The sequence below is a fragment of the Helianthus annuus genome, chromosome 2 (assembly GCF_002127325.2).
Source record: "Helianthus annuus cultivar XRQ/B chromosome 2, HanXRQr2.0-SUNRISE, whole genome shotgun sequence".
Classification (NCBI taxonomy): domain Eukaryota; kingdom Viridiplantae; phylum Streptophyta; class Magnoliopsida; order Asterales; family Asteraceae; genus Helianthus; species Helianthus annuus.
Window position 1 is genome coordinate 167,776,976 of NC_035434.2, and position 13,316 is coordinate 167,790,291.

At 35.3% G+C, this 13,316-nt stretch overlaps 1 protein-coding gene across 7 annotated transcripts; it reads right to left on the bottom strand.

Annotated features, from left to right (window-relative positions):
• Positions 1-3,842: 3,842 nt before the first annotated feature.
• On the bottom strand, positions 3,843-11,877 carry LOC110927062 (serine/threonine-protein kinase GRIK2). Of its 7 annotated transcripts, none has more exons than XM_022170652.2 (13): positions 11,606-11,877; positions 10,251-10,420; positions 9,674-10,109; positions 8,860-8,934; positions 8,715-8,759; positions 8,552-8,626; positions 7,988-8,075; positions 7,761-7,885; positions 6,802-6,897; positions 6,088-6,154; positions 5,877-5,992; positions 4,684-4,762; positions 3,843-4,228 (listed from the first exon to the last, which is right to left on the bottom strand). In XM_022170652.2, the coding sequence occupies exons 3-13, from the start codon at positions 10,016-10,018 to the stop codon at positions 4,074-4,076; spliced, it is 1,266 nt and encodes a 421-aa protein (XP_022026344.1). In that variant the 5' UTR covers positions 10,019-10,109; positions 10,251-10,420; positions 11,606-11,877; the 3' UTR covers positions 3,843-4,073. The 7 variants fall into 7 exon arrangements, with proteins under 7 accessions (XP_022026344.1, XP_035841405.1, XP_022026347.1 ...); XM_035985512.1 differs by having other exon boundaries at positions 11,665-11,860; XM_022170655.2 differs by having other exon boundaries at positions 9,674-9,981; positions 11,606-11,860.
• Positions 11,878-13,316: the final 1,439 nt, after the last annotated feature.

Below are 13,316 nucleotides of genomic sequence, written 5' to 3' on the forward strand. Positions count from 1 at the left end.
TTCTCGTACGAATCTGATCATAACTTTCTCGTTTTAAAATGGAACTTCGCGGAATTTATACAGTATATTCTAGTGAGCGTATAATACTGTTACAAAGCCTTGGGAACGTTAAAGGGTCACTCAGAGGTATAATTAAACATGTTGACACAGTTAACCCCTGTGGTTTGTAATCTCTCATTTTCTTTCGCGTTTCACTCCCGTACGATCTATGATTTATTCGTTTGAAGGTACAAGCATTATTTAGGGTTACTATACAGTATATTTACCCTTGATTGACGTTTATAACCCTCGAATTTATATACTTTCAATGTTTGTCAATATTAGTCCTTTATTTAATATCAATGCCACGTGTAATCAAATGACACGTGTTAACACATTATTAGACACAAAAATTCGAGGTGTTACAAGAGTATACTTTAAAAAAAATAGTTACTAGTTTAATTAGTTAGGTAATTCAAGAAAATACAATAAATTAATTAAAATTGTAAATTTACCTATATATCCTTACAATAACATTAAATACACATATTAAATAGAGTATTCGTTCTAATCAAAATCTCTAAAACATCGGTTTGTAATTCGGAAAAAAAAAAAAAAAAAAAAAAAAAAAAAAAAAAACTTAACTCCATTAAGCTATTTTTAACGCAGATTTTATCAGCCAAAAGTGGACCAGTTCGGATTATTATCGGCAAATAACTAAGTTGAGATTATTATCAACCAGATTAAGAAGGTTGAGATTATTTAAATTCAATTTGCCTATAAATAAAACGGGAACGTGAATAGGAGCCTGTTATACATCTAAGTTAGATGTGAAACCCTCAAAACGACGTAGTTTTGATTAAAATCAATCAAATCCCTAAATTTTTATTATTCTATCTTGGTATCATAATCCAATTCACTATCAACATCTACCGCTCTTCGTTCTCCTGTTTGATTGCCACTGACTTCATCGATCTCCAATCAAATCCTTAAATCCATATGTATTATCATCGTCTCATAAAGTCTAAACAGATAAGTGTAGTAATGAAATCTTAGTAACTTTATAGTGTATACTAATAAGGATCATGTATGGCTTGGATGTGGGGACATGGGTTGGTCATTAATCGTCACGTAGGACTACTAATGGATTGCTACACCGTCCATTTGTCTCATCCACCATGGTTTGCATGGATTAAATTATGGCAATCATGGGCCTCCTTTACTTTTTCAATATTTCCTTTTCCTTTTCACCAAAATAAATTAAAATAAGAGAATAATGGTTTGAGTCATGACCACACCCTTAGGATAGTGGTTTTGGATTAGGGATGAGCATTTGGTACCGTACCGATACCGAACCATACCGGGTATATTCAGTACTGATATCCACTTTTCCTGTTTTTCGGTACCGTTACGGTACCGGTATTTACGGGTAAATATTGGTACCGTAACGGTATATAGGATACCGGTACCCACTTCTCCCTTCGGTGCCGAACGGGTACCGTACTCATCCCTGTTTTAGATGATGGATTAGAAGTGAGTGACATGACATTAATGTGGAATGTCATGATGACGATAAAGTTTATGACCACACCCTATAACCTAAATGGAAGTGGAAGTTTGGTATTGACATGAAAGCAAGATTTTTGATGGCTTTTGTCATGCCGTATTTAGAGGGGAAGGGCCACAACCATCTCATATTTTAACCCTTATCAATTGTCATGTCATTTACTTCATCTACTATCATAAAATAGTGTCATGTCATTTACTTCATCTACTATCATAAAATACGTAATTTGGTGACACCATTATTCTAAACCAACATCATTCTTTTTTTATTATATATATATACCATTATAAGTTAAAATATATGAAACACTAAATGAAATAAAAGTTACACAATTAAAATTATAAATCGACACACCATAAATTATAAATAAACCAAAAAACATAAATAAACTATTCCGAGTATGACTCCTCAAGGTAGGGTAGTTCTAGAGATGCAATGTGTTCCACAAAATCATACCGAAGCCAAAAACGTATGTTCTCATTTTGCCACTCCGCAAGGACGTTTTTGTCAAAAACTAGCTTGATGGGGGGATCTCTTATGTGGACCAGTGATATTGCATGCTTGTCGTCCTTCAAGATCATGTTGTGCAATTATGCACGCATTGACAACGCTCTTATTCTTATCTATGATCATAGCCCGCAACGATCGATCAAGTATACCCCATTTCCCTTTTAGTACACCACACGATCGCTTCACATCCTTTCTTGTCACCTCTTGCACCTGCTTGAATTTTTTCCTCCGGATTGGTCAAATAGCGAAACACTTTCACAAACGTTGACCAAGAAAGGTAGATCCCATCGGTAAGATATTATCCATATTTGTATAACTATTCGTTTAATTGAAACGACAATTCGGCGCAATTCGATTTCGCTGGGTGAGAAAAATTAGAGATTGTTGAAGAACATTGATGTTGTTGAGTGATCTGGGCAGACCGAAAAACTTGCCAAAACCACAAATCGTGTGGCGCAACCGCTTCTCGCATGATCATAGGGTATTGGTGATCACATCTCATATATTGTCCTCGCAACTGCTTAGGATACGTAATCCAATTAAAATGTGTTCGGTCAATGCTACCGATGATACCTTGAAGGTGATGTCTTTCTTCGTGTGCTTGGTAAAAGCATGCAATGTCGTGGCTTATCGTACTTCGTAAAAACTCTTCGCCGTATAATCTAATCACGACTACAAAAATATCGAAGACATTCACGCGACGACATCTCGACCATACATAAATACTCATCGTAGTCGTCAAAAGGATTACCGGTTGCAAGTTGTTTAACGAAGGATGTGCATTTTTGTATAGCCGTAAAACTCTTTTTCATTCTCTTGTCCATATCCTCTTGAAACCACTCGTATTTTGTTTCTATGTTGGCTACATTTAAAAAAAAAATAGGTTTCAACATACGAAACCTTTGCCTGAATATACCTTTGCTGTATTTGGGCTCGTCGAAAAATAATATTCAAACAAAATGTTTTGTATCCTTTTTTTATGATCACGCGGCACCATGTTGCTGCGTCTATTAATTCAGCTCGCCCGGCGACATCCAAAAAATATTATAGGCTACTGTCGTCTGAGAATAATAATACATCAGGGATATTGAGCGGTGGAATGAAAATCCTGTCAGACATTGCGTAAAAATTTTGACAGAAAAAAACGTGTAAAGATAGATGAGAGTATGAGTTGTGGACTTGTGGCAGTATTTTTGTTAAAAATGGTGTGGTGACTGGTGCGTGTATATATAAATATTAATAACATTGACCGTTGAACGCTCATATAGCAATGGTCACATCAACATGGAGCTCGGGGGTCCTCACCTCAAGCAATACCTGCCGGCCACTACTCGCTGGTCCAGCGGCGGTGTACCCGAGCAAGTAGTGGCTACCCGCGTCCAAAACAGGTGCCCTTTCTTGACCATAGGTGGGTGCACATAAACTGGATTGTACTACGGATGTTGTAATGATGGTTGGATGAAGGTGTGGACGTACCCACAACTATGGAGATTGGAGATAATGGTCCATGGTTGTGAGGTGTCGTGTGATAATGAGTAGGTGGCCTAGCCCATTTAATAAGCGAGTCATGTTTGGTTAATGTATCTAACTAAACAAGTCGATCCACCAACCTGTTTAATCATCACATTGACCACACGTTTACAACTTGACTTTTGACACGTTTAGACAAATATGCTAAGTAGGACATGTGTGTCGCACAATTTTAACTATCGGTATATTTGGGTTTGGGGATTTATTGCAACAAATATAAGAAAGCAAAACGACCAACAAAGAAACCCTAGGCCTATGACGAAATGATCAATAGTCGATGGAGCATGAAGCCATTAGATTTGAGCCGAAACATTTCGTCTAGTCAGGTTTCGACAAGATACCCAACAGAAAAGCTTTCAACTGCACATCATCTTTAGCCTATATGGTTCCAAAATCAACACGATACAAACTCTTCACCACATTCCCAAACAAACTCTTACTATACAAAATAAACCTTAACACAATACAAAAAGGTTTTTCGTCGATATTAATGAGAGGACTCTGATATACTCCCATCAGATATTTGATCCCTCGGTAACTTATTACGTTTGCACCAACATAAAAAATAAGGTATCGGGCCCTCATCACCCACAACCCACGGATGCACTGCAACCATCTCTAGAGTGAGTCTTTCTGTCGGGTCTGTAGAAGTTACAACATATAACATCAGCACGCATTATGAATAACGGTAAAAAAAACTTTCTACTTGCAACAATCATAGTTGTTAATGGCGAATAGCGACAAATAGAGATAAGGGACCTGTATGCTACATAGCGAATAGCGATAAATAGCGGACTCTATTTTATAAATAGTGACGCACTAGAAAGTTAAAAAAAAATCTATATGTATATTATATCAAAATACCCTGGTATATACGCTATTTTACATGTATATTTAACAAAAACTTAAAATCCAGCTATTTTATAGCTATATTAAGTCACTATTAGCATTTAAAAAATAAAAATAAAACTGAAATCCCGCTATCTATGGCTACATACCCTGTAGCGACATTGGACCTATACGCTACGCTATTCACTATAGCGACCATAGAGACCGCTGTTGACAACTATGGCAACAGTGTTGATGAATTTACTGACCTTTGCATAGAAGACCCTCGAGAAGGTTCTTGAGTTGGGGGTTCATGCCCTTAGGGAGCCATATACGATCATTAACGATCTGGGAAACAAGCCAAAATGTAAAAATAAATAAATAAAAAAATAGAAGACACGAAATGTATGTTAACTAGAATTGATCCCCCACATTGCGGGGTAGTTTTTTAACATGATTTGAGCGTGCTGAATTTTTTTGTAGCTGCTTATTGATCAAAAGGTAGACTAACTAAAAACATCCATAAAAATAAACACGAAAACATATTATACTTGACATTACTAATGAAACGTAAAGTAACTCGAATTTATACCCTCAAATGAAAACGTATTATATTGGAATCGATTCTTTTCCGAACAAAATTAACGTCGGACATACACCAACTGAAATCATTCATAAAAATAAGCACAAAAACGTATTATAATTTACATGACTCGTTTCGGAAAAAAATACATCGAAACGTAAACCAACTTGAATTTATACCGACACATAGATAAACGTCAAAATGTAGACAAACTAAAACTTCCAAAAAATAAACACGAAAACGTAGACGTTACTCATGAAACGTAAAGTAACTCAAATTTATACCGTCGTATTATATTTGACCTGCATTATATTTGACCCGACTCGTTTCCGAACAAAATTTACGTCAAAACGTGGACCAACTGAAAACGTCCTTATAAATAAGCACGAAAAGCATTATATTTGACATGACTCATTATTGAAAAAATAAATTACATCGAAACGTAAAGCAACTTGAATTTATCGACACGTACATAAAAATAAGCTCGTAAATTCTAGAGGGGGTCAAAATAACATTTTACAAGTTGACAGGTGTAAGAGTCAATGCTAAAAGTTGCAGTGGCGAAGCTTGAAATTTTTTACGAGGGGGTCGAAAACGTATATACCCAAAAATTTCTATAGAACCGGGGGGTCGAAACCATATATACCCAAAAATTTCTATACGAAAACTATATATATAACACTACTGGCCGAAAAGTTCGGAGGGGTTGGGCGCCCCTCCCGGCCCCTTCAAAGCATCGCCCCTGAAAAGTTGGATGGTGATGTTCACAAAAAGACTAACAAAATTCAAGTCGCAAACCCAAAAAAAATCCTAAAATTATCAAGTTGTTATCGTAGCTAGCGTGTTCTTTTATATATATAATAATTCTAGGTCGCAAACCTTATCATATGTATCTTGTAGCGTGTCCCCAAGAAAAGGATATCGTCCCAGTATCATGCAGTACAAGGTAACTCCAACAGCCCACGTGTCAGCGGCTTTGCCATGATAAGTTAGACCTATTGATTGTGTTTGTGTCAATTTGTGAGAATATAATTCTATAAATTAGAGTGTTGACCCGAAAAAAGTCAAAGGTAATCCAAAACCATTTTACCTAGACAACATTCGGGAGCAGTGAATACAGGAGTCCCAGGGGAGCGACGAAGTTCGTCATTTTCATCCTATAAATCGCATCATTTCCATTCAATCATTCGTTAATTAACAACTAGAGTAAAAAAAGAGTAAAGTACACGGATGGTACCTATGTTTTACCAAAATTTTGAATTTAGTTCCTAGCTTTCCAAAAGTACACGGATGGTCCCTGTGGTTTGCACTTTGTAACCCATTTAGTCCCTGGCCTATAAATCTAAAGGTTTCGGCATGTCCTAGCTGGGGACTAAATGCGTTACAAAGTGAAAACCACAGGGACCATCCATTTACTTTTGGAAAAAAGCTGATGACTAAATGCATTACAAAGTGCAAACCGCAAGGACCACCCATGTACTTTTGTAAAAAAAAAAAGCCGGTGACTAAATGCGTTACAAAGTGCAAACTACAGGGACCACCTGTGTAATTTTGAAAAACTAGGGACCAAATCCAAAATTGTGGAACCATAGGGACCATTCGCGTAATTTACTCGAATAAAAAATAAAGAATGTCCTTTCCTCAGTTTTCCAGAAAACATTTAAAGACAGCAAAGACAATAGTTGGTGACAGCATTATAAACATTATTTAATTAAATTATGGAATATCCGCTCAAAATATTATATAAAAGAACTGACAGCAAAATGAAAATGACGATTATAGTTTGAGAGGAAGAATTAATTACCTCAAAAACCTGGCTCACACTAAAATCACCGATCTTTACTGTGCCAGCGGCAGTAACGAGAAGATTATCAGGTTTTATATCACCATGCACAACATTCTGAGACTCAAAAAAAGAGAGGAATGAGAAGAAAATTTAAATAAACTATAAAATAAAAAAAGGGAAAACGACAATATTACATGCCAGCATTTAGTAATTTGTTCTTATTAAGATGCGAGTCAACTACCCTCTAACTCTGCTAAACTATCACATTTGTATGGAATCTTGATTAATAAAAAAACATTTGTTTGGTCTATCAAAAACGATTTTTAATACATGTACAGGACAAAAGGTAGCTTTTGCTATGATGAAAGAGGGAAATACTTTAAATAAAAAAACCGACATCGAGTAAAATGCCAATTTCATCCCTGGGGTTTGGCCAGTTTTACGACTTTCGTCCAAAGGTTTGTTTTTTCGCATCTGGATCCAAAAGGTTTGAAATCTTGCCATTTTCATCCGGTTGGTTAACTCCATCCATTTTTCTCTGTTAAGTCAAGAGTATTTTCGTCTTTTTTGTTAACTTAAAGGGCTATTCGGTCTTTTTCACTTGATGTACAAGCATTTAGTATAATGTAAATATATTCAAAAAACCAAATTGCCTTTCAAGTTAACAAAAAAGAGAAAAATAGCCCTGACTTAACGGAGAAAAATGAATGGAGTTTACGAGCCGGATGAAAAATGGCAAGATTTCGAACCTTTGGGATCTAGATGCGAAAAAAACAAACCTTTGGACGAAAGTCGCAAAACTGACCAAACCTTAGGGACGAAAATGGCATTTTACTCAAATACATTTTCTTGGAGACAGTAGTTCTGCTATGATGAATAAACACTTCATTGGTATAACTTGTTTGGGTTGACTATATGTATATAATATAGAAAGTAAAGTAACAATAAAATATTATAGCTGAAAGCGGAGTACGCACATGAGAATGGAGATACATCAACCCAGAAACTATATCCCGCAAATATCTCCGTGAAACGTTTTGACCCAAGCCACCTGGCGGTCCAGCACCTTCAAAGACCCATTTTCCTTCAACATATTCTAGAACTGAAAAACGATTAGAAAAACTAGTAATCAATGAAAAGTAAAAAATCAATAATGCAACAAGAAAAAAAAAAAAAAAAAGCAGTGGCATATCATATATCATACCCATGTAGAAATGATCTGTGTTTGGGTCATCGATAACCTCAATAAGATTAACAATATTCGGATGATTTAACATTTTCATAATTAAGACCTGCAAAACCAGTAGAGTATATCATTATCTAATTTCACCTCATAATATATAAAACACTGCACACGAGTATGCATGTAAACAAACCGAACGAACAACCGAACACGAACACATAATCGTATGGATTTTTTTGTTCATCAAGAAAATGGCCATGTTCGTGTTCTTTTATGTTTGTTCATTTGAAACCTAAACGAACGGTTCACGAACATAAACGGACACAAACGAATATAAACAAACTTAAACGAACAGAAATGAACTTAACTGAACAAACCATATACGAACACAAATGAACATACTAATGATAAGTAGTTTTCTAATTGCGTATAAAGTAGTGATCCATTAAGATAAGTTCCATTGGAGAGCCTTTTTTTTAACTAAAAGTCCAATTATCAATTAGTTATATTTGTATAAGTGGTTAGAAAGCCATTTTTATGTTCTAACAGGTTCATTTGCCTACACACGAGAAAGCAGAAAAATACCTCGCGAAGAACATCAGTCATTGCAGTTTCAGATGGAGCAACTCGTAGCTTTAACAAATGAGACTTGTGAAACGCCTGCATTCATATATAAAACATGTCCCATAAACATACGATAAACAATCTTTATAAAGAAAAATCAAAATCATAAAGTTTAGTACACTACCTTAATTGCATAATGCTTCCCATCCACTCGGCTTCTGTAAAGAACCTGTTAGACAAAAAGCCAGATGAGCTAATCTTATTAACACACATTTTTTAACTTCTAATATCGGAACATTTGTCTAATCAATAAAAGACAAGAAGCCTACCACTTTTCCATAACTACCAGAGCCAATTTTGCACTCGCGAACATACTCATTCACCGTCTTGTTCCCATTCTCATCCTAAAGCAAAAAAGGGAAATGAATATAAGTCAAATGTTAAGAATAAAAATAGTTTTGAACATACAAATATACAAAAGGGATCGGTGATTATGTTAGGGTTGCAAACGAACAAACCGGACGTTCAGTGAACAATTCATGAACCGTTCGGCAGGAAGTTCGTTTGTGTTCGTTCGTTTAATAAATGAACGAGCATGAACTAGAAACTTTGTTCACTTAGTTAAATAAACGAACACGAGCATGAAGAGGGGCCGCATTCATCCATTTATGTTCGTGAATGTTTGGTAACGTGTTCGTTTGTGTTCAATAGTTCATTAGTGCTTTTAATTTTTATATTTTACTTAAATCCTTCAAAATTCTGACAAATAAAATATTTAATAAGTATCATTGTATTATATAATCTATTCATGAACGTTTGTTTGTGTTCGTTTGTTTTCATTTGTGTTCATGAACATTAGTTTCTATCAGTTTGTGTTCATGAACGTTCGTTACCTATAGTTAACAAACGAACACAAACACGAACACATTCATTTCCTTAACGAACAAACACGGACAGAGAATCTCGTTTGGTAAGTGTTCATGAACACATATATTTCCTTAACAAACGATCACGAACACGAACAAGGCTCTGTTCGTGTTCGTTCGATTCGTTTGCAGCCCTACAGTTAGGTGGTTGCTATAAATGAAACCATATACATACTTGGAGGGCCCATACATACACTATATATTGGTATCAAATTACCTCTGAGCGGACAACTTTGTGTGTTTCCTTAACAGGAAACTCCCTACAAATCAACCCGTTTTGCGTTCGGTACAAAAGAATATCTTCGGAACGTTTTGACGGGTTCCGGAATTCTTCATGATCTCCCTTTTCAGATTCAGACATGTCATCTCCGTATGAGCAATTATCTTCTTCTTCGTCTTCTTCCTCTTCTACTTCATCGTTAAGCAACAACTCCTGTGAAATGTGATTCCCGATGCGGGAATTAGGTCTAGGATTCCTTTGCTTTTTCGCAGATGAAAACCCGAAACAACCGCAACATCCCATTTCTGCCACACTTGCAAGAGAGTATCCCCTAATAAACATGAGTATTGGATTGGATACTCGACCTTAACTAATAGTATAACGACTTTTTAATAATCTAGCGAACAATTGACCGGATTAGTTAGAACTGAACCTGCCCAATAAACGACATAAACCTTAAATATGCAATTCATATCATAATTTGATCTTTCCACAACAGATGAAAAGATGCAGCTATTGCATCTAGAATAACAAGATTATTTAAAAATCAGGAGTTTAACCTAATTGTACTCACCTCCTGCGGAGATTGAGAAGGCAATCAAGCCCTAACTAATTAGTTTTCTGGCTGAATTCCAAAGGATGCCATTCAGAAAAATGAAATATGCAGTTGATCAAATTAATTCCATCGCGATTCAACGCCAATATCATCTCTCAACAACAACTCTTCTAGTTTTCCACCAATACCTTCAGCAAAAATGCCCAAATTCAAACACAAATAACGAAAAACGCATATAATTATCAACGAATACAAGCCAATCGACATAATAATTATCATTAATCAAGTTGCATATACAAGTTTCATACAAAATCATCATCAATCAGAATAATAATAATACCCGATGACGAAGAATAACATTTAACAAATGAATTTGTTAACCTAGAATGACGTAAGCAAAATTAGAGATGAGAAAGTAGAACCAGCAGTGGACGTTTTCCGATCAATCTAGCGGTGTAGCGCGGCGCATGAGGAATAAACACACGTAATTACTACGAACGGTTGTGATTACGCGAGAACGAATACAAACTAATCGAGATTACAATTATCATTAATCAAGTTGCACATACACGTTTCATACACCTACAACATTTAACAAATGAATTTGTTAACCTAGAATTACGTAAGCAAAATTAGAGATGAGAAAGTAGAACCAGCAGTGGACGTTTTCCGATCAATCTAACGGTGTGCCGCGGCGCGTGAAGAATAAACACACGTAATTACGAACGGTTATGACTTACGAGAGAACGAATACAAACTAATCGAGATTATAATTATCATTAATCAAGTTGCACATACACATTTCATACACCTACAAACCATCATCAATCAGAACAATAATACAATGACGAAAAATAACATTTAACACACAATTTGTTACCCTAGGATGACGTCAGCAAAACTAGAAATGAAATTGATCGATTGATGAGGAAGTAGAACCAGCGGTTGGAGATTTTCCGATCAATATTATCACTATTATTAATCAAATTGCACATACGAGTTTCATACAACTACAAATCATCATCATTATCAATCAGAATAATAATAATACGATGACGAATGATAACGTAAGCAAAATTAGGGCTGAAATTGATCGATTGATGAGAAAGTAGAAGTGTAGAACCAGCGGAGCAAGTTTTCCGGTCAATCTGGCGGTGAAGAGCCGCGCGTTGAGGTGCGTGAGGGATAGTTTCAGCACATAATTATAGACGAATATAGAATATAAAGTAATTGAGATAATAATAATAATCATCATCATCAATCAAGTTGCAATTACAAGTTGCATACAAAATCTTTATCAATTAGAATAATAAAACGACGACGAAGAATTATTATTATTATCAATTAATACCAAATAGCGCATGAATTGTTACCCTAGGATGACGTAAGCAAAATTAGGGATGAAATTGATCGATTGAAGAGGAAGTAGAACCAGCGGTGGAGGTTTTCCGGTGAATCTGGCGGTGAAAGGCGGCGCGTTGGTGGCGCGTGAGGGATAAATTCTCCTGTGGACGGACAGCAACAGGTTTGGTGGTTGCGAGGCTGGAAACCTTGATGATGATGGGAAAAGAGGTGTGTGAGGGACCCAGGGGTGTTTTCGTAATTTCACATAGAATTGATTAGGGTTTGGAGTTTGGACTTTTTGCTCTCGTGTGTCTATTAATGGTTGAGATTTTGATTTTGGCCCAATTATTTGGTGGTTTTTACTATTTTATCCTTCGAGGATTACCACTTTTTTTTATTTGATATTTTTGACAAGCCAAATAGAACCAATATCATACAACCGATTTAGAATTTGTGTGTTGCGATGAACCTGTCAGACAGGAAAAAATAGACGAACATATCTAAATGATTGTATCATATGTTTTAAAAGTTGTAATATAAATGCTATTCTAAAAAAAATGGTTGAACCATATTGTTTTACGAATTATAATTACTTTTGTATAATTACCTTTTTTGTCATTATAATATAGATCGATATATGTTAGTGTTTAAAAAAATGACACATTTAGTTAAACATGTATTGGTCAACTTATTTACATCATGTAAATTAGCAACAAATGTAAGCATTAGGTGTTGTATCACATGTTTTGGGGGTTTTCCAAAAAATTTTGTTGATATTTCAATTTAAACCCAAATCTTCTTGATATTGTAGGTTTAATCCAAAAGTTTTTAGTTTTTCAATTTAACCTCACAACTATTTTACTTTCAACTTTGATCCCCTATGTTTTTCATATTTTGCAAAATTTTTCTTTTTACGTTTGATTCTAAATTTTGCGAGTTAACACGGCACAATGTGTGTGTGTGGTTCAACGATTTTACGTTTGTTATACGCTACGATCTAAATTTTGCGAGTTAACGTGGCGCAACGTACGTGTGTTGTTCAGTGTATTTACATCGTCTATTTTTTTTCCGTTTAATAAGTTCGTCATAACACACAAGTCCTAAATCGAGTTACTTATTATTTTCTATGTTTTATATATCGGTCTAATTTCTCCACGTTAAGACGCCACAACTTCAATGTTGGTGGTCGTTGGCTGTAGTGTGGCATTAGTGCTATTTGTCACGGTTTTACGCTCCCGCCGCAACGTAGGGGCTTAATACGATAGGTTATTTGTATGGATACAAGTTATGTAACGTAGTAATTATGATACCATTAATTGTATTGAGCTTATTTGGTGAATTACTTATTTGTATAAGATAGTTATAGAGACTTAACCGATAAAAACATCTTTAACACATTGTAAATGTGAATCTGATCAACAGCATGTCACTTTCGTTGGCCGCGACGCAACGCGCGCGGATCAATGTTCTAGTTTAATTCAATTTTAACATGTTTAGTCAGCTCTAAACTATAGAAGCTAAATTTGTTATTTAAGAATTATATGCATGATATTATAAAGTTTGAAATAAAATTGAAAATTGGTTGTAACAAACATAACTATAGTAATATAAAATTATAAATATCGCTTAACGTACGAGTGTGCGCTGTGAAATCACGCACGTTGTAAAATTCAAAACCCTAATCATGCATGTTGAAAAAAACATAATCACGCATGTTATACTTAGGTAATGAAGCATGTT

Excerpts from the sequence above, each read along its gene's own strand:
- LOC110927062 (XM_022170652.2), bottom strand. The coding sequence starts at position 10,018 with ATGTTTATTAGGGGATACTCTCTTGCAAGTGTGGCAGAAATGGGATGT. Across the intron at positions 8,076-8,551 it reads TGACTGATGTTCTTCGCGAG|GTCTTAATTATGAAAATGTT; the intron begins GTATTTTTCTGC and ends CTGGTTTTGCAG. Across the intron at positions 6,155-6,801 it reads GTGTGAGCCAGGTTTTTGAG|GATGAAAATGACGAACTTCG; the intron begins GTAATTAATTCT and ends TGCGATTTATAG.